This window comes from Grampus griseus (genome assembly GCF_964374135.1).
Source record: "Grampus griseus genome assembly, chromosome: 14".
Lineage (NCBI taxonomy): Eukaryota > Metazoa > Chordata > Mammalia > Artiodactyla > Delphinidae > Grampus > Grampus griseus.
In genome coordinates, this window is record NC_139008.1 from 13,535,527 (window position 1) to 13,555,512 (window position 19,986).

At 46.3% G+C, this 19,986-nt stretch overlaps 1 protein-coding gene across 1 annotated transcript in view; it reads right to left on the reverse strand.

The window, feature by feature from the left end:
* Nucleotides 1–1,315: 1,315 nt before the first annotated feature.
* Nucleotides 1,316–19,986, reverse strand: part of CALN1 (calneuron 1) — a gene marked incomplete at both ends in the record, with an annotated part of 433,025 nt that continues 414,354 nt past the window's right edge. Inside the window, 2 exons of the mRNA XM_082670270.1 lie at nucleotides 1,316–1,443; nucleotides 14,054–14,210. Of these exons, the coding sequence (XP_082526396.1) occupies nucleotides 1,316–1,443; nucleotides 14,054–14,210 (285 nt within the window). The remainder of the gene's footprint in view (nucleotides 1,444–14,053; nucleotides 14,211–19,986) is intronic.

The following is a 19,986-nucleotide window of genomic DNA, read 5'->3' on the forward strand; positions in this document are numbered from 1 at the left end:
AAGTCAGGAAATCGCAAACTTGAAAGGGGCTTGGCTTCAGTTCCCTTCCCCAACAGAAGTATTTCACCTGTCGAGTTGGCTAAGCTCATTAGCATCTTTTTGTTTTCTTGTGAAAATGAGTCAGTTGCAGAATCTGACTGCCTGAAGATGTTATGTAAAATACAGTGGTTTGATCTTTCCAGCTTTCCGTTTGGGTTGGTGTTTCTCATTCTATCTGGGAAGACAGACTAAGAAAGCAAATTGGAAGATGAGAGAAAGGTGAGATGCACAAGGACCTTCACTTGCAGAGGTCTCCCAGCATGGAGATGGGTTTGGACTCCATCACTCTGGACCACTGGGGCGTGGCTTGCAATACCTCCTCACCACCAGCCTATGTCCCTCTCCATCCCCAAACTACCCACCCCAGGGAGGCAGGGATGTGTGTCGGAGGACAAGCTTCTATCAGCAGTAAAGCAATTAGGGACGATGGATGTCACACATGAAGAAACCCAATATATACGTCTGTCTGTGTGTCTATGTGATAGAGATGCCCACGGTTATGCTTCTCTTTTTTGTCTAAATGGCAGCACAGACGGCAAAGCTGGGAGAAAGGCTCTCTGCAGATTCCAAAATGCTGGTGCGCGATGGGCTCTAGGAACAGAAAGCCAAGTGCCGACGGAAACCGAGAGCTCCCCAACTCTGCCAACAAGAGTCCTGTAGAAAAGGCAGTAGAACAGAAGCGAAGGGGGTGCAACTTGCAGACCGCTGGGTGCTGCACCCCATCCGATGGCTTTCCCCTCATGCCTTGCCGGGGGGCCTCCACTAGGTTGGGGAAGGAAGCCAGGGTAGGACGGGAAGCCCCCACTTCTGCAGCAACTCAGAAGTCAGCTTCTCGGCACTGAGGGTTGCCCTGGGGTGGGGGAGGGAGGGAGTCTCCAGTTGACCCCTGGGTTGAGAGAACGGCGGGCGGAGGTGATTGCGTGTTCCGCCTCTCTCTTGCTGCCTTACCCTGCCAACCTGGATGGCCGTGGGAATTCCGAGATGAAGATGAAGTTTCTCTTTAGAGTTCCTACAGGCGGTCGAAGCGATCATTCGGAACTCCTGGCTATTTATTGCATTAGGAAACAAGACCATTAAAGCATTGAAGACAGCCCTTTTGTGTACCTGCCAAGGGGATGAAGTGGGTTTGCAACAACACGGGTTGCACTGCAACCTTGGGTTCTTCGCTGGACTGTGCCGCGTCTGCACCGTCCGTATCTGCTTTTTTTGTGGAGGAAGAGTCTGCCCGCGGGGCAAGCACATGCGTGAGCCGGGAACGCAGCTGCCGGGGAGGCCGCTACTCCATGCCGCTCCGGAGGATCTGGTTGGCCGCGATCAGCATGACGCTTATGATGAAGGCCATGGCGAAGGCGCAGATGAGGCTCTTCCGGACGCAGGTCTGTCTGTTCTGCTTCTGGGAATGCACTGGAGTGGGGTGTAGGGCAGAGGGCAAGGAGGCATGGAGGGAAGGCAGGGAGGGAAGAGAGAAATGACACAGTGAGACAGATTGCACTTCTTATCCAACAAGCCCAGGGACCGGTCCACAGGAAGAAGACCAGTCACATCAAGTAAAGCATCTCTAGGTCAGCTCTCGGAAGAGACTGGGCATCCCTGCTCCTGGCAAATGGTATGAAGTGGCCAAACTTCAAAAATCGTGCCAGATGTGACGTTCCGAGTGAGGTCTAGGCTTCCAGATGCAATAGCGCCACAGCGATTTCGGAGCGAGGAAACACATCACATTTTCGGCGTGAGTCTCACCAAAGGCATCGTCCAGGCCTGGCCATGTCGTTTCTGCAGAAAGCCGGCCTCCTGTGTTTGAGGCAGCTGTTACAGACAGAGCGAGGTTCGGATGCATCCCTACAGGGTGGGCTGGAAGCCACTTACCTTTCCCAGGACTGTTCTTGGGTGGCTGCCAGTTGAAATGACGCTAAGGGACTTCCGGCATTATGGCAGATACGCGCAGCAGCGGTTCGAGCGCGGGGTCCCTGGCTAAGCTACATCACAGCACCAAGAACTTATTAAAAAGGCAGATTCTCAGGCCGGCCCATGCTCCCCGCAGATCTGTTGAATGAGGGACTCTGGCCAGTGATCTCCTGAGTTTAACTAGGTGATCGTGGTGCCTGTTGAAATCTGGGTTGTGGAGACCACGTGAGCTGTGGATAGGACCCGCGTGAAGCAAGGAGGTGCAGGATCCTCTCAGGCTTTTCGGAGGCAGGGTGTCTCTGCCCCCAGGTCCTGCGGCCCCAAGGGTCTGACCTTGGGTCCTGGGGTGGCGCCGTCTTAATCCTTTTGTTGGGCCAGGTCTTGAGTCACCATTTTTATAAGGCCCACGAGAAACCATTAGTTGGTCTCGATCAGAAGGCGTTAACTAGTGGGTTAGGAATATGGGCCAGAAATAGGGAAATGGAAAGAACAAGAAAGGAAAGAACGGCTCTCTCCTCCAGGCATTGCTTCCCACGCCAGAATTCCTTTTCCTTCTCTTTCCTCTTTTTGTCTACACCTCCTTCCCTGTCCGTCCTGGTCCCGCAGTAAGCTTTACACACAGTTTACCACTTGGCTTGTGGAAGAAATCCCTTCCTGGGAGGCTGGCGGGAGGCGACCTACACCAGGGCTACTCGTTGGACCAGCTGCCTCGGCACCACCTGGGAGTCTGATGTCAATGCGAATTCTCCCACCCCATCACAGAATGACTGAATCCAAATCTATGGGGGTGGAGGCCAGGAATGTGGATTTTTAATAAGCTCTGCAGGTGATTAGGGGATCTCCGGGGCCCAGCCCCAGGCTTTTTGGTTCAGTACATCTGGGTGGGGCCCAAGAATCTGATAGAGCTTGAGTTGCTGGGGGCAGGAGGGCTGTGTGTGTGTGTGTAGGTGTGTGTTAGGGACATCGGGGTGTGGGTACTGCAGAAACCCAAGGCCAGGACTGAAGAACATTTTCAGATTACCTTCCATTTTGCAAAGGGGTCCTTCTGCTAGACATTCTACTGTCCCTTTGCAAACAACCACCAGCTGAGGGAACGTGGTTTTTCTTGAGGCCACATTGAATGAAAAAAGAAAGAAAAGAAGTGTAATTTCCCTTAAAATGACTCTCTGCTGGAAAGAAGGCAAAAGAAAAGGTCAAGGTAGGGTCCACATGCCTTTAAAAAAACCTAAAAAAAATGTTCAAGTTCACGGCCCTCTCCCCCTTGACACTGAGCGGCTCCTCTAATGCCCTAGAAATAGCAGGGAAGAAGCAGGAAGTGGGTGATGTTTCCAAAGGCAAAGGAGCTTCCCCTGAGACAAGGCTCAGGGGGGCCTCTACAAATTACATCCACCGGAAAGTTTCTCCACACTTCACAGAGGCCCAATGCCCCCGGCACAGCTCCCGGCTCCCTCCCCAATACCTGTCGGTTATTTCTGCCTTAGTCTCTTAGGCCTTGTCTCGATATCTTTAATCCTTCTGGGTCCCCTGGGTCCCTTGGTGATTGAAAGTATTTTTGGCTCAGTTCTCTACTACTTGCTCATCCTGTCTGGGTCTTAGAATCTTATAAGTTCTTACCTGGAGGAAGAAAATTTCTTCGGTGCAGAGACATGTCTGTCCCCAGAAGTGGGCAAATGTAAAAAGTTATATCAGCCCTCAGGAAGGAAAACGGAGGTGGTGTTTGGGAAGGAAAGGACCCAAAGCAGAAAATAAGGTGAGGATGTGGAAATGGCGTATCTAACACTTTCTGAGGACTATAATTTATTCCGGCAGCTCCTCAGTATAAAACTGCTTCTGAAGGCAGACATCTACCTTCCTATCTTGAGGGCTGGCGAAGGCTTAAGGAAAAGAAAAACTGTGTGATTGGGCTGAGGGAGAAATTTTTTGCCGAAGCCCTTCTTTGTGAAGGATACTCAGAAAAAAAGGTTACAGGCAACAGGATTATCCCCCAGGAGAGTGGCTGCACCTTTGATCTAAAAATCCTTCAAAGCAGTAGGAGGGGAGAGATAAGGAAGGAGGAAAGGCCTGGGGACCTAATAGTTGGTACATGAGGTCATGCCAGTCTGGATCCAGACGTGAGGACTATAAGTAGAGTGCAGCTTCCAGCTCTCTCCTGGGTAGTTCTGAAATCCACCGTCATTGGAGATTAGAGTCTTTAATTCAGATTCTGTGCAAGGATGAGAATTCTTTTTTATTTTTTTAATTAATTAATTTATGTTTGGTTGCGTTGGGTCTTCATTGCTGCGCACAGGCTTTCTTTAGTTGCAACGAGCGGGGGGCTACTCTTCACTGTGGTGCGCGGGCTTCTCATTGCGGTGGCTTCTCTTGTTGCAGAGCACGGGCTCTAGGCACATGGGCTCAGTAGTTGTGGCGCACGAGCTTAGATGCTCCACGGCATGTGGGATCTTCCTGGACCGGGGCACGAACCCGTGTCCCCTGCATCGGCAGGCGGACTCCCAACCACTGCGCCACCAGGGAAGCCCCAGACACCAATCTTAATCACAATCATGTTATCCCACATTGTAGCTGTGTGAGCTGGGGCAAGCCAAGCTCCCTGGGCCTCAATTTCCCCGCCTATAAAATGTGGGTAAATAAGACCTGCCTTGTGGTGAGGATTATGAGCATAGGAAGGTACTTGAATGTTGTCTGTGCCCAGTGAATGCTAATTCCTATATGGAAACCTTGAAAAAATTCCCCTTTACTTACTGAGCACCCACCTCAGCGGGCAAGGTACGCATATGTACTTTATAGAGTCCTTGCAGAATTAACAGCGATAGTCCTTTGTGAATTGGGTGGTGTGACCCTCATTTGGTAGGTGAGGGCTCTGAAGCTCCGAGAAGTAGAGTCCAAGGTCTTTTGGAAAATGGTGAAGGTGGGATTTGAACCCACGTCTGATTCTAATATCCAGGTTCAAAAGTTCTACACAAACTCTCTCCTGATCTTTTGTTTAGCAACAGAAAGTACAGCCAGAGGAAGATCCAAAAGAAATGTCCTTCAAACACTTGGTGTGGTCGACAGTATAACCCAGCACTAATTAATGTGTTTGTTGATCATAATTTAATGCCTGTCTTTGGCTATCATATACTTGCATTGCACTATATTTTTGTGTACTTATTCATTCTCAGTGTCTACACTTGGTTTCCCCAACAAGATGACAGGTCAGCCCAGGATGAACTGTGAGTTGGAGATATGGCTTCTTCTCTTCACTGCCACTTAGGAAGAGCCCTGGGCAAGAGGCTGAATTTCTCTGAGCCTCAGTTTCTCACTCTGTAAAAGGAGCTAATGATAATTGTTCTGTTAATTTCAAAAATTATTTCAGAGATCAACGGGCTCATAAAAAAATCAACTATTGTGCAACCCTGACTTGCTAGAGAATGCAAGGTATCCTTCCTGTATCCCCTGAGGGCTGCAGAAAAGATCTGATGGTTTTTCTCCTGTTTCCTGCAGCCTCTAGCCCCGGGCTGAGACTACAGCAGATGCTCCCAAAACCTTGCTTTGGTCCCTTCCCTCAATTATTCATCCTGAACTGCAGCCAGACTCCTTCCTGGAGCAGTGCTTGGTATGCGTCATCACGCCCTGCAATCTCCCTGAAGGCCCCCCCTTGCTGGGGGAAGCAGTTCTATCCAGCTCCTAAGCTCAGCAGGTAGGCAGGATGGCAGATCACCTCCTATCCCCTTTGTCCCTCTGTCCCTAGACCACCCCTCCTCCCCTCCCCCAGCAGCCTTTTTCTCAGCCAAGCAGCTATGCTCTCTACCTAAGACTCTGCAGCACTGTTCATACCTTTCCCTCTGTTAAGGGTGTCCACTTACCTTCCCTCTCATTTCTTCCAGGCCTAACCTAAACTTCACTTTCCTATGAGGCTTCTCCTGAACATCTATCGTGCTCTCAGAGGGCCTGATATTTTAATTTTTTAAAAAATCTAGCTCTTAATATTTATTTACTTTCAATTGAGAAAGAATCCACATACCATAACATTCACCCTTTTAGGGTGTACAATTCAGTGGTATTTAGTACATTCCCAAGGGTTGTGAAACCATCACCACCACCTAATTCTAGAAAGTTCTCATCACCCTAAAAATAAACCCCATACATATTAGAAGGCACTCCTCATCGCCCTCCCTCCCCAGCCCCTGGTAATCATTAATCTACTTTCTGTCTCTATGGACTTGCCTATTCTGGGCATTTCATATACATGGCATCATACACTATGTGACCTTTTGTGTCTGGCTTCTTTCACTTAACATAATCTTTCCCAGGTTCATCCATGCTGCAGCATGTGTGGGTACTTCATCCCTCTTGGAGGCTGAATAATATTCCATTGAATGGACGTACCACATTCTGTTTATCCATTCACCAACTGATGGACATTTGGGTTGTTTCTACTTTTTTGGCTATTAGAAATAACGCTGCTATGAACGTTAATGTACAAGTGTTTGTGTGGACGTGTTTTCAGTTCCCTTGGGTACAAATCTTAGAGCTACATTGCTGGGTCATATGGGAACTCTATGTTTAACTTGTCAAGGAACCTATTCCTTTTTGGATCTTATTGAGCACTGAAAATGGCAAGAATACATCATGCTATTGGTGATCTTTTCTATGTTTTTCTTCCCGGTAGATGTTGATATCTTTCTATGTAGTACTTGTCACAGTAGGAGTCCAGAAAGTACATGGGGATGAAATGTGAGTTAGGGGAGGTTGACACAGGAGGACACAGAAGCGAGGTTTCCTGTTTTCTTAAAAGTTCATTAGCGAGTCCGTGCACCAGCAGACTCCTGGCTGCTGTGGCAGGACCTGGGTTTGTAAGCTCTAGTGACAGACTGCTCCTTCCCCTTCTTATTTTGACAGAGATTCACATGGCTCTGCTCGGCAAATGCCAGGCAGTGGCTCTCGAATTTTTTCCCGGAGACAGGAGTCTACACGGATTTTGCCATTGACCAGCTGGGTGAGCCTATGTAGAATGGGTTCATAATCCTTCTGGCTTCAATCTTCAGAGACACTGGCTCCCAAATAAGGCAAATCAGAATCATAACAATTCTAATTGCCCTAACGCAGATGTACGTAAGTGATGTTCCTGGCAGGGAGTTTGGGGCTCAGGAAATGGTAAAACAATATAAAATCCAGCTCAGATGATTCTAACAATTAGCCAGATCTACTAGGTATGGGAGCTAGAGTTCTGTGATCCTTCCAGGTCTGACACTTTATGATTGTATGAAATCGGATAGTTCCATAGTCTAAGGTGGAGTTAAGTAAGAGCTTGTGAAAGAGATTTTTCATCGGTGATAACAGAGCATCCAGGCACCCACATAAGACCTGAAGTTAGAGGTGGAGGATGTGGTCTCTAAGGGAACAGGTGATGCTTTCGTAGGAGGAAGACAGGCCACCTGTACTTGTGTGGGTATGAGCTGGCCCTTCATCACCACAAAATCATCTTGGGTTTCCGGGTGTCAGACAGCTGTGTCTGGCTTTGAGGGTCCTGCATGGCTCCCTGGCATGGTGTGGCCAGGTGTTATTTTGGTCTTTCCAGCCATCCTTCCCCTTCATGTAACAAAATTCGTCTTTTGGTTTGGGGATATGTGCCTCTCCACCTGGTGGAACTCTCAATCCAGGGCCTCACCTTTCCACTAGTAACAAACCAGATTGGCCAGTAGAGTGCCCTAAGCTCTTGGCTTGTCCAGAGGTAGGAACACGGGCCAAGCAGATTTGGAGCCCCTTCTTGGAATGGAGCTGAATCTCAAGAGAGAGAATCCTGTTGACCTTGGGGAGAGAGGGCCTGCCCAAGAATGATGCCAACAGAGAGGAAAGGACAGAGAGAATGAGAGCAAGGTGGGGGCAGGGAGAGAATGTTGCTTGAGCTCTTTGGGTCCAAGTCAACCAAAGCTCATCCCTTTGGCTTCCCGCATTATTTGAGCCAGTGCTTTTTAGTTTAATGGGGTGTGGGTTGAGTTTCTGTTACTTGAAGCCAAAAGAGTCTTGACCAATACTCTTGGGAACTCCAACATTGGCAAGGACTTAACTTTAGGGATGAAATGTGTCAAGAGGATGGTTCAAACCCTGTAAATTTGGTCCCTGCACCATCTTTCAAAGATGCGGTGTTCCAGCAGTACATACTCTGCAATGTCTCCAGGTAAAAAGTAACAATAAGAAGAGAACTGGGACCAGGGACCGGCCAGTTTTGTTTGGTACGATTGCTTACTAATGTGTTAAGCACTGTACTAAATCTTCTCACGTGTTATCCCATTTAATCCTCATAACAACCATATGAGGTAGGTCATGATAAGATTCCCATTTCACAGATGAAAAAAACTCAGGCTCTTAATATTTATTTAAGTGCCTTACTCAAGTGATCTATAGGTGGTGAGGCAGGATTTGAAGCCAGCCCTGTCCAGAGTGCAGAGCTGGAGTTCTTAGCTATCATGCCTCTAGCTCTCCAGGTCTCTATCTTGTATTTCAGAATCCCTTCACTCCTCACTCATGGCTCCAGAAAACTTTCCTACAGGTTTGCTTTGATAGGTCCCCAACTAGAAGAAAAATCCTTTTTTGTCCGAAGCCCCAACTTTCTTTCAAACTGTCTCTTGTCTCACCACCTGCCATGGGCCTCACCTACGCCTTAACCTCCTACATCTACCCCAGGAGAACAGGTTTTATTTCAGGAAAGTCACAGCACCTGGTGAGCTGGGAGCAGATGGTGTGGATGACACATCATGCCCTTTTCAGTTGAATGGGCATGAAATGCCCAAGGGGAACGGCCAGGTGATGAGCCAGGTCTCCCAATCCAGGTGTGCATTTGACATCCCGACAGAAACATTGCGACTTCAGCAGGGATGGCTTGAGCTGGAGCCCTGGGACATGGCTGCAAAATTCTTTCTCACCTTCCAAGGAGCCCAGAAATGTTTGAATCTAGATATGACCACCGTTGTCCAATCTTTGCATCATCGGACAAAGGAAAAAAATAAGGCTCAGAGAGTTTTAAAATGAGTTCCCAGGGTCACACAGCTAGTCTACACAGGGCAGGCAACAGAACCCACAGGACTGCACAGGGGTGCTCTGGGGGCTACCTGGCCTGGGTCACCCCTCTGACATTTGTTTCTCTTGTCCATCATACTGAATGGTACAGAGCAGCTTTGCCGTGTCTTTCACAGAAACTATTTATTCCCCAGTTGATGATTTCTGCTTGATTTCCGTCTCCCGTGCATGTTGTCAGAAGCCTACAAAGCCCTGACAGCTGGTATTCCATTTAGGGACAAGCCTTGGGGGACGCATCCTGAAAGGGCTCACACACAGATCTTGCTGCACGTCTACTTGACTTCCAAATATAATGTGATTTCACTGGCGACGAAATGGAAAAGGAGTGAGGATGATGAAGAGTCGTTCTGTAAAGAGTCTTTGAAACGCCTAAGCGCGGGGAAATGACCCAGGGCCACTAAAGGGGAGCCAGGGCGGGGTTCGGTCAGGTGCACCTAGATTTGGAGCCTTACTCGCAGTTTGACTTCGGACAAATGACTCCATCTTGCTGAGCCTCAGTTCCCTCATCTGTCCCACAGGAACCACAGAACTGATCCCTCAGGCCGTGCTGACAGGTCGGTCTAATGTGTTAACAAATGACCAGCACTTGGGAAGCACGCCAGACAGCTTTCCCTCATCCCTTTCCTCCTGGACTTAGTACATAACATAATTTATCCTAAGAACACTTAATAAGGATCTGGTGACAGGCAAATAGATGATTCAATCACAAGACCACTTAGTTTCACAGATGTCAGCGACTGGAACCAAATAATAAAATGTGAAATTCGTCTCTCAGTGTCACTGAGCTTATGTTCTCCAAAATCAAAACAGCTGGTGATTACAAGTGGTCCAACGGAAGCAAACCAGCTTAAACCTCTCTTATTTAGCATGGATGGTGATGGGGCATTGTGGGTAGTCACGTAATCTTGCATCTGACCCATTTGATAAGACATTAGTACATCAGGCATAATCTATCTTAGTAAAGGACTTTAAAAAAATGTCTGAGGGATTGGAAGGGTCTGGAAGTCCAACTTTTAGTGAAATATTCTCATTGGATTGGGGACACACAGGCTGCCCACCAGTGGGTAACACCAGAGAGCCCCTGAATTGAGTGGGGTTAAGTGAGCTCTTGCCCAAAGCACCCAGCACATGGGTGACACCTGGTCAAGTGTCTGACTCAAGTTGATGATTTTCCACTTGGAAACCAGGTGTGAATGAAGGAAAAGTCCACTTCAGAATCCTTGCATTAGATTCTTCTAGCTTCTAGTCTCTTCTCTGCCTTCCCAGGGGCTTCTGTAGGTGACTTCTCTTGGTGCTCTAGGAAAGTGCATTCTATCCATGGTGTGACACCCCGATTCAGGACTTCCTGAAGAAGTCAGGAAAACTTTCCTTACATGTAACTTGGAATTTCATCCTATTTCCTCTTGTCCTTTCCTTGGGAGAAGATGGAAAATGTAACGCCTACCTATGATCACAGAGCCCTACGCACCATAAAGATTAGGCAGATCAGACTGTGTGAGGGGCTCTGTGTATGTGTGTGTGTGCGCGTGTTGTTTGTATTAACCTAAAAACCCAATAAATAAAACAAAATCAAGGCAAAATGAAAACTAAAAAGAAGACAAAAAAATCCCTCAAACCTCTCCCATCAGGGGTACCACACCCTTTGGGCCCCTGGCCTATTTCTCCGTTCTTTATTCTTCCATTCACGTGGAAGGAATAATCAATACTTCCTGACTTAATGGACAGAATCCGAACACCTTTGTGAAAGTATCAGACCCAAGATTTATAAAAGTGAAAAATATAATCATTGACATAGAATGATGCTGATGGCCTTTGGAAGCCCTCCTGTTAATTTCTAACGGACACACGCTGCAGCATTTTCAAACCTCTTCCTCACTCCAGAAGCTCCAGCTTTGCTGAACTCGAAGACATCTGACGTGGGCTTCTTCAACTTCTGACTCTGCTACAGAATGCCTGTTTCTCTGACTATCGCCTCCTTCTTTGCTCAGAGACCGATGTGCCCTTTCACTTTTTTAAGGCAAAGACTTCTTACATCTTTAGGTGTAATAGGTCCTTACACCTTGATTCCTTCCTCTGACACCAAATAGAGCAGAATTTCCAAGCGCCATGGATCACCCAGCTTTATAGGCGAGCTAATCAGCATGGGAACATATTTGCTGCGGCAGAGCTCTCAGAAGAGCAGGAGAGAGCTTCCTGAGTGGGGAGCAGAAAGAGTGGAGGTGGCCTGAGGGGGGCTCTGGGGCCTGGGGGAAATGTCCCAGCTCCCGTTCCCCCATCGGTCATTTGGAGTTGCAGAGAAGATAAAATTTGGAGAGATAAGAGTTCCATTGCTGGGACTTCCCTGGTGGTCCAATGGTTAAGACTCTGCACTTCCACTGCAGGGGCGGGTGGGTTTGATCCCCGGCCGGAGAACTAAGATCCCGCATGCCTCGTGGTGCGTGGCCAAATAAAAGAAAAAAAAGTTCCATCATTGAAAGAAGGAAAGGCAATCACCTCGTCCCTACAGAGTTAGATGCTGCATTGACCAAGATGTGGGACGGTGCCGGCTGGCAGGTGGGAGGGGGATTCTGAAATGTCAGCGAGGCCTTGGCTGAAGTGGCTGGACAGGCGAGGGGCAGCCTGGGTCAAGGGCGAGAGCAGACAGGAAGGAGTTGATCACTGGGGCGACGGGGCAGCCCAAACAGCTGGAGGCCGAGAAGATTTAGGAAGCACAAGCCATGCACCTACGCCATCAGACATCGGTAGAAGCAGGGAGAGGCTCAAACTGCCAGTAGCTCCCCGTTTGTGGGCAGCAGGCATGGGGGAAAGATGGAAGGGAGAAGGCCAAGGTCACCACAAGGTCTCAAATGGACTCTCTCAGTCCTAGGGCACCAGGGTGAATTCTGTGTCTGTGCGTCCATCTCTTCCCAGACTCCTTTGCCCTGAGTAAAATCAGGGAGCCCCTTTCCTGAATCTGGAGAGAGCTGTGGGCATCAAAATACATGCACTGGTGACTTCGGTCATATCCGAGATGGGAAAAATCTTACACCTAAACGCAAACACAATGAGGTTATGTTTGGGGCCAAAAAGCGCTGATGTATTTTAAAAACCCTCTCTGACATGAAAATCTGTAAAAGGGATTACGTAATCAAGCTCACAGAGGTCATTCAAGAAATCAAGGTGTGAGTTACAAATACTATTCCTTTTATTAAATAAGATCATGAATTTTAAAGCACAGTATCTAGCCCTTATCAATCACCCCCAAACGGTAAGTGTTGCTAATGCTATATGTACTAATCACTAAAGCAGGCCCAGGAAGACTTCTATTTGGAAAGCCCTACGTCAGCTGTTTATTTGATTAATAGATGAGCTTTTGAGTAATGAAAGGACAGTGCTTAGAGTTCAGACTATTTCCCAGGGCAGTCTGACCTTTCTGAAAGTACTAAGACTTGTGACATTTCTCTGAATAAAGCACCAATCCATGAACATAGGTTCTTGTGGAAAATGCAGGGCTCAGAAATACTCTTCCTACTCATTTCAAGAGTGTGTCTCACAGCAGCGCGACTAGAGCCCCCAAACACTTCTACTGTTTGAGCACTGAGTCTGTCAGCTAAAATCAAGATGGAACGGAGAAGCCAGGCCTGCTGTTTTCTCAAATTTTAATCCAATCCCTGCCCTCTTCACCCGTCCTCGTCCTCCCAATTCCCCTGCCTGCCCGGCTGCAGACGGCGTTGGCTGTGACCTTCTCGCCCTTGTGTGGTCCCTGCGGCTCCAACTCCAAACGCAGACGTTGATGCTATGGTCCAAGTCCCAAGCAGGGCAACCAAGGCACCTTCTGGACCACAGCTGGGTTTTGTTTGCTGTACACAGCACTTTTGAACATTTTCACTGTGAACGCCTTTACCAGGAGGCATTGCTGTCAAGTTGACCCCGATCCCACCACTCCCTATTTACCTGACTTGAGTTAATTCTGTCACCTCGGGGTAGAAGCCACCTCCCGTTTCCTGTAGCAGTTCAGCCCTCACAGGGCCCACGGACGCCCAGGTCTGGATGTACCACTGTGTCCACCTAGACAAGCTCAGCCCCGCGTTGTCTGCCTGTCGTGGGCCTCGGCTGATTCTAACACAGCAGCTCCCAAACCAAAGAACCAAATTCCATTCTGGTGTCTATGTGACAGCTCACCATCTGTACACATTGGCTTGTTGGAATGTTCAGAAAAAAAGAACCGAAAAAAACAGTAGACCTTTTAAAGAAGTCTCAACCTTAAATAAGTTAAAAATTGCCCGTAGCCTGCTATGCTGTTTTAAGGTAATGGAAAAAACTTCTGTACATCAGAGCTGTTAAAGCAGCTCTGATTTTCAAAGTTGGAAAGAGGGAGTCAATTATTTAACTTCCCTGGAACTCTCTACTGATTAGGGAATAAGGTAGCCTTTTTTTTTTTTTTTTTTTAAAGCTTTCCTTCGTGAGTCCAAGAAAAATGACCTCTCACGGGTCTCTGTTTTGGACACAGGAGAACCTTATTTTCTTGGTGAAGTTCATGAGAGTTTTTTCATGAGCAGGGCTTTTATGGGCCAGTGTATATTCAGAGAGCATAGAATGGAGGTAATTCATTCATTCCTAAGGATCCTGTGAAGTAGGTGTAATTATCCTGGTGTTTATAGGTGAGGAAACTCATTCAGAGAAGATACACCCCTTGCCCAAGGTCACACAATTAGCCACTGGACTTGACCCAGGTTTGCAGATAGCTCAAACAGCCTCCTTACATCACCCCACGCAGCCCCCACTAAATAAAGGCCAACACCACAAAGCCACTCAAGTCACAGACCTCAGGGTCACCGGAGGAAGGAAGGGTCAATACAGGTCTTGCAAAAATGCACAGTTGGGGGAAAAAAGCAGAAAAAAAAGAAACCTACTACATCTTGGCAAAAAGGATCTTTTAACCTCGGTCCTGGATTTGTGGCTTCCGTCCAAGGCCACTTCGGCCCAAGAGACTGTAAACCCATTTTTCATACAGAGGATGTGGAACGGCCGGCCTATCCCAGTCCAGGTAGAGAGCAGAAGCAGAGGTACTTACCGCCCTCAAACTCCGTCTGGCAGTTCCCCGAGGTCTCATTCAGGCTCTCTTCCTCGTTGATGATGATGTTCTCAATGTCCTTCATCGTTAAGTGGTCCCGGAAGGCGTGATAGAGGATGTGCTTCAGCTCTTCCAGAGTTATCCTCTGCATGTCGAACTGTGGAGATAAAGAGGAGTGAGAGGGGGACTTCCCTGGTGGCACAGTGGTTAAAAATCCACCTGCCAGTGCAGAGGACATGGGTTCGAGCCCTGGTCCGGGAAGATCCCACATGCCACGGAGCAACTAAGCCCGTGAGCCCCACAACTGCTGAGCCTATGCTCTAGAGCCCGTGAGCCACAACTACTAAGCCCGCGACCCACAACTACTGAGCCAGTGTGCCACAACTACTGAAGCCCACACGCCTAGAGCCCGTGCTCCGCAACAAAAGAAGCCACCGCAATGAGAAGCCTGTGCACCGCAACAAAGAGTAGACCCCACTCGCTGCAACTAGAGAAAGCCTGCGCGCAGCAACAAAGACCCAAGGCAGCCAAAAATCAATCAATCAATTTACAAAAAAAAGAGAGGAGTGAGAGGGTCTGGGGCACTTGGGGGTGAGAATTTGGCTTGGGGCATGACCAGCAAGCCCTAAGTCTTCCTACAGAGATTTGTCCCAGCTTTTCAAGACATCAGATGAGCAGTTTTCTGCCACGCTCAGCTCCAAGCACACTTGTGAACTTGCAGGAACTTCTCGGGAATTCAAGGAATGCGATTCCCCCCTCAGTAGAGAATCTTGGAGAAAAAGATGCCACCTGCTAGTTTGGTTTCCTACTCATCCAGCCATCTGCTGTCACCCCTCCACACCTCATGTACTTTGGAGTGTGTCACACTTCAGACAATGCATATGTCTCTAGAAAGTTTTAAATCTTCCAAGAAGCCAGCATGTGTCTTGCTCTAACAAGATAAAATGCACGTTCCAAGCCATGTTTATGAGGAAGAACAGCTGAAAAAAAGGGTGTAGCGTTTCCACCTGTGTTCTTCCGCTACCAGGGAGAAGGTTTGCTTTTCCGCTCCATTTCTATCAGATTTGGTCACGTCACTTTCTTGGCCAATGAAATGTGAGTAGAACTAACATAGGTCACATCGATTAACATCTTTAAGAGCCGTTGCGTGGTTCTAGCCTGTGTCCTTTTCCTTCTGTCCTACAAAGAGGCTGTTCCTTCTGTTGGGGTCCCAGAATGAGGAGAAAGTGGAGAAGATAGCCCAGAAAGGAAAAGTAATGCGAGTAACAAATGCCCTTCGTTGTAGCCATGGAGATTTGGTATAACTTGGTTTACATCAACAATATAGAAATTAGTACATAGAAATGAAAAGCTACCATAACAAAAATTCTAAAAGATGATGTATGGATTGCAGGGTCAGGAAAATAAGAAAACTGTTATTGGAGGCTGGAAAGATAAAAACCCATGTTATGTAGTAGCAAAACATTTGGTAAAGTTGTTGCCTGTGATAACTCAGAGGGCAGATACACACTGAATGGGTAAAAAGTTTGGGACAGGGCTTCCCTGGTGGTGCAGTGGTTGAGAATCCGCCTGCCAATGCAGGGGACGCGGGTTCATGCCCTGGTCTCGGAGGATCCCGCGTGCCGCAGAGCGGCTGGACCCGTGGGCCATGGCCGCTGAGCCTGCGCGTCCGGAGCCTGTGCTCTGCAATGGGACAGGCCGCAGCGGTGACAGGCCCACGTACCACACACAAAAAAAATAATAAATAAGTTTGGGACACAGCAGGCTCTGGTTGCAATTGGTTGCTCATCTACAAGAAAGAGATGAGCTCAGAGTGAACTAAATCAGACAGAGAAAGACAAATACTGTATGATCTCACTTACATGTGTAATCCACAAACCAACGAACCAACCCGTATTCACGGATCCAGAGAACAGATGGGTAGTTTTCAGAGGCAGGGGGGTGGGGAGTGGGTGAAATGGGTGAAGGGGGTCAAAAGGCACAAACTTCCAGTTATAAAATAAGTCCTGCAGATGTAATATCCAGCATGGTGACTATAGTTAATAACATTGTATTGTGTATTTGAAAGTTGCTATGAGAATAGATCTTAAAAGTTCTCCTCACACACAAAAAATGTGTAACTATGTGTGGTGATGGATGTTAACTAGACCTCTTGTGGTGAGCATTTCACAGTATACACAAATTTCAAATCTTTATCTTATACATAGGAAACTGATATAATGTTATATGTTAATTATACTCAATTTGAAAAAAAGGTGATGAACTCAGGAAAGAATTGATTGTTTTGCAAGCCAGAATAGAGACAACCCCAAAATTTCTGGTCTTGCAGCATTGAAAGAAGCAATTGTTTCTCATCTCCTACTAGGAAGAGATAAAATTGAGAAATGCTATAAATAACAATCCAAACCTATTAAAACAAATCAAAATGTCCCTTCTTAAAATCTCTGAATATGTTAGGCGGCTCTCCCAGAAAGCTGGTCATTAAGTTTAGAGAGAGGTATGTCTCAAAAATAATTGTGGATATTAGCAGAAACCAACTGGAGTTAAATAGCTTTTTAAAAATGACTAACTTTTTGAGAGAGCCAAGAGCAAACAGCCTGGGACTAAAAGACTATGACTGTTCAAAACTTAAAGTCATCTTTGGGCTCTCAACCTTCTATGGGCACAAGCCACTTTGAGGATATAAGTTACAGAGGCCCCAAGAAGGGTATATTTTCCAATACCCCTGATAGGGATAGAGTAGGATAATTAAATAGTCAGTTTAGAAATCTCACTAGGGGATTAAGACAGAAAAGGAATTTTAAGGGAGTTTGGGAGACTGTTGTAAGCGAATAACCACTCAAGAAAAGAATCCAGTAACCTAGCAACAAGCTACTCTACCTTGAAAGACCAGGAGCATCCAAGTGCCAGACACACTCAAGCCACAAACCCTGATATTTAAAACACAAGACAATAGATACGGGATGTGAATCCTGTTACGTAAACTCAGAGAGTTAAGAGTCCTTGAAGAGTAGCAGTTCTGCATGTGGCCAGGACAGAAATATAGGTGAAAGGGGAAAGAAACTAGGTGAAAGGGGACATTATACCAAAACCTGAGATAAATTACCATATTTTAGTAATATATATATGATCTAAATAGCACCATGACATCTGCCCAAGAATGAGGAAGAGGTGGTCTTCTCTCCTCCCCACTTTTTATTTGATTATAAAAATGTAGCCCTCTTTGTTCTCAGGGCTGTGTTCCCTTGCCAGCCCACTTGTATCTCCCACAAGCGTCCTATGCTAATAAACTCACTCTTGGCCTGCCGCTTTGCCTCACACTGAGTTCTTTCTGTGATGAGGCAAAAGAACCTGAGCTCCAGTAAGTCCTGACACCAGGTGAGTGGTTTTAATCAAAAGACAGCCATCATCAAAAAATCTACAAACAATAAATGCTGGAGAGGGTGTGGAGAAAAGGGAACTCTCTTGCACTGTTGGTGGGAATGTAAATTGATACAGTCACTATGGAGAACAGTATGGAGGTTCCTTAAAAAACTAAAAATAGAACTACCATATGACCCAGCAATCCCACTACTGGGCCTATACCCAGAAAAAAACATAATTCAAAAAGAGTCATGTACCCCAATGTTCATTGCAGCTCTATTTACAATAGCCAGGACATGGAAGCAACCTAAGTGTCCATCGGCAGATGAATGGATAAAGAAGATGTGGCACATGTATACAATGGAATATTACCCAGCCATAAAAAGAAACAAAATTGAGTTATTTGTAGTGAGGTGGATGGACCTAGAGTCTGTCATACAGAGTGAAGTAAGTCAGAAAGAGAAAAGCAAATACTGTATGCTAACACATGTATATGATCTAAAAAAAAAAAAAAAGGTCATGAAGAACCTAGGGGCAAGACGGGAATAAAGACGCAGACCTACTAGAGAATACACTTAAGGACACGGGGTGGGGAAGGGTAAGCTGGGACAAAGTGAGAGAGTGGTAGTGTATACATGGAAATATATACACTACCAAATGTAAAATAGATGGCTAGTGGGAAGCAGCCGCATAGCACAGGGAGATCAGCTCGGTGCTTTGTGACCACCTAGAGGGGTGGGATAGGGAGGGTGGGAGGAAGGGAGACGCAAGAGGGAAGAGATATGGGAACATATGTATATCTGATTCACTTTGTTATAAAGCAGAAACTAACACACCAATGTAAAGCAATTATACTCCAATAAAGATGTAAAAAAAATTAATTAATTAAATAAATTTTAAAAAGAAAAAAAAAGAGAGAAGGAAAAATGGAGATTCCAGAAATCTATAGTTTTCCTTTTATTTGGTTCTCTGGGTCATGTTTTAATGTGAGGGTATTAATACTTAAGCAAAATCAGTTGAGTAGAATTCCATGTTTTCTGCATTGTCAGAATAGAGCTGTCTTTTACAAGTTTGAAAGAAATCACTATAAAACAATATGGCACAATGCCAACAAGTATTTCTTCCATGGTGATCAATCCATTGAGCTTGTAAATTTTTCTTGAGTCAATTTTGATTTTTTTTTTTTTTTTTGCGGTACGCGGGCCTCTCACTGCTGTGGCCTCTCCTGTTGCGGAGCACAGGCTCCGGGCACGCAGGCTCAGCGGCCACAGCTCACGGGCCCAGCCGCTCCGCGGCATGCGGGATCTTCCCGGACCGGGGCACGAACCCATATCCCCTGCATCAGCAGGTGGACTCTCAACCGCTGCGCCACTAGGGAAACCCTGAGTCAATTTTGAAATCACGTCCTTTTTCAGAAAACCAGCCAAAAGATTTTCATCACTGTTAGCATGTAACTATGCACAACAGTTCCACAATTTTAAATTTCTCTCAATGCTTCTTCTATCCCATTTGGTATTTTTAACCCTATTTGTTTTTCTTTCCTCCAGGTTTGATTTTTGTTGTTTTATTCTGTTTTTAGTGAATCTTGGTTAAAGATCCACTTTAGCCTGTACAGCTGCTATTTTTAGGAACCTAAGGAGTCTTCCCTTATGGTAAAATCTCTGTAGAGTCAATTACACAAATACAGTTATCCTTATTAATTATATTATGTAGTCTTATAATTATCATCTGTATCTCGTATAACCTTAGTTTCTGGGGATGACTTGATGTGTCAAAGACCATGAGTAACACACTGCAGTCTGTGGAAAATAACTGCATCTCCACAAATTGTTCTTTTAGTCCTAATATTTTCTAAACGAGGCTATCCTTTACAGCAGAAAGATGGATTTCCTCATTCAACAAATGGTTATGGAGGCTGACTCCACACCAGACACTGTGATGGAGACACAAAGGTGAGCGAGATGTTGATTGCTTTCAAAAGACAAGCAAATGAGTGATTTTAATTCAGTGGGATAACTCGCTGTGAAGGGCCACCCAGGATGGCTTGGAAACCCCTGGGGAATATAAAAGCTCACAGGTCCATCAAACTGCCACGTGTTGAGTTTGGAGCAGGAGAAGGTGGTCAGGATGAGATGAGAGCTGTGGGCAGGGTGCGAGTCAATAAAGGCCATGGAGAGGAGCTTGGTGGTGGTGGTTGTTTTTATTGGAGTAGAGTTGCTTTACAATGTTGTGTTAGTTTCAGATGTACAGCAAAGTGATTCAGTTATATATATCTATATATTCTTTTTCAGGTTCTTTTTCATTATAGGTTATTACAAGATATTGAATATAGTTCCCTGCGCTATGCAGTAGGTCCTTGTTGTTTATTTTATATTTAGTAGTGTGCCTCTGTGAATCCCAGACTCCTAATATATCCCTCCCCCTCCTCTTTCCCCTTTGGTAACCATAAGTTTGTTTTCTCTGCCTGTGAGTCTGTTTCTGTTTTGTAAATAAGTTCATGTGTGTCATTTTTTTTTTTTAAGATTCCACATATACGTGATAACTTGTCTTTCTCTGTCTGACTTGCTTCA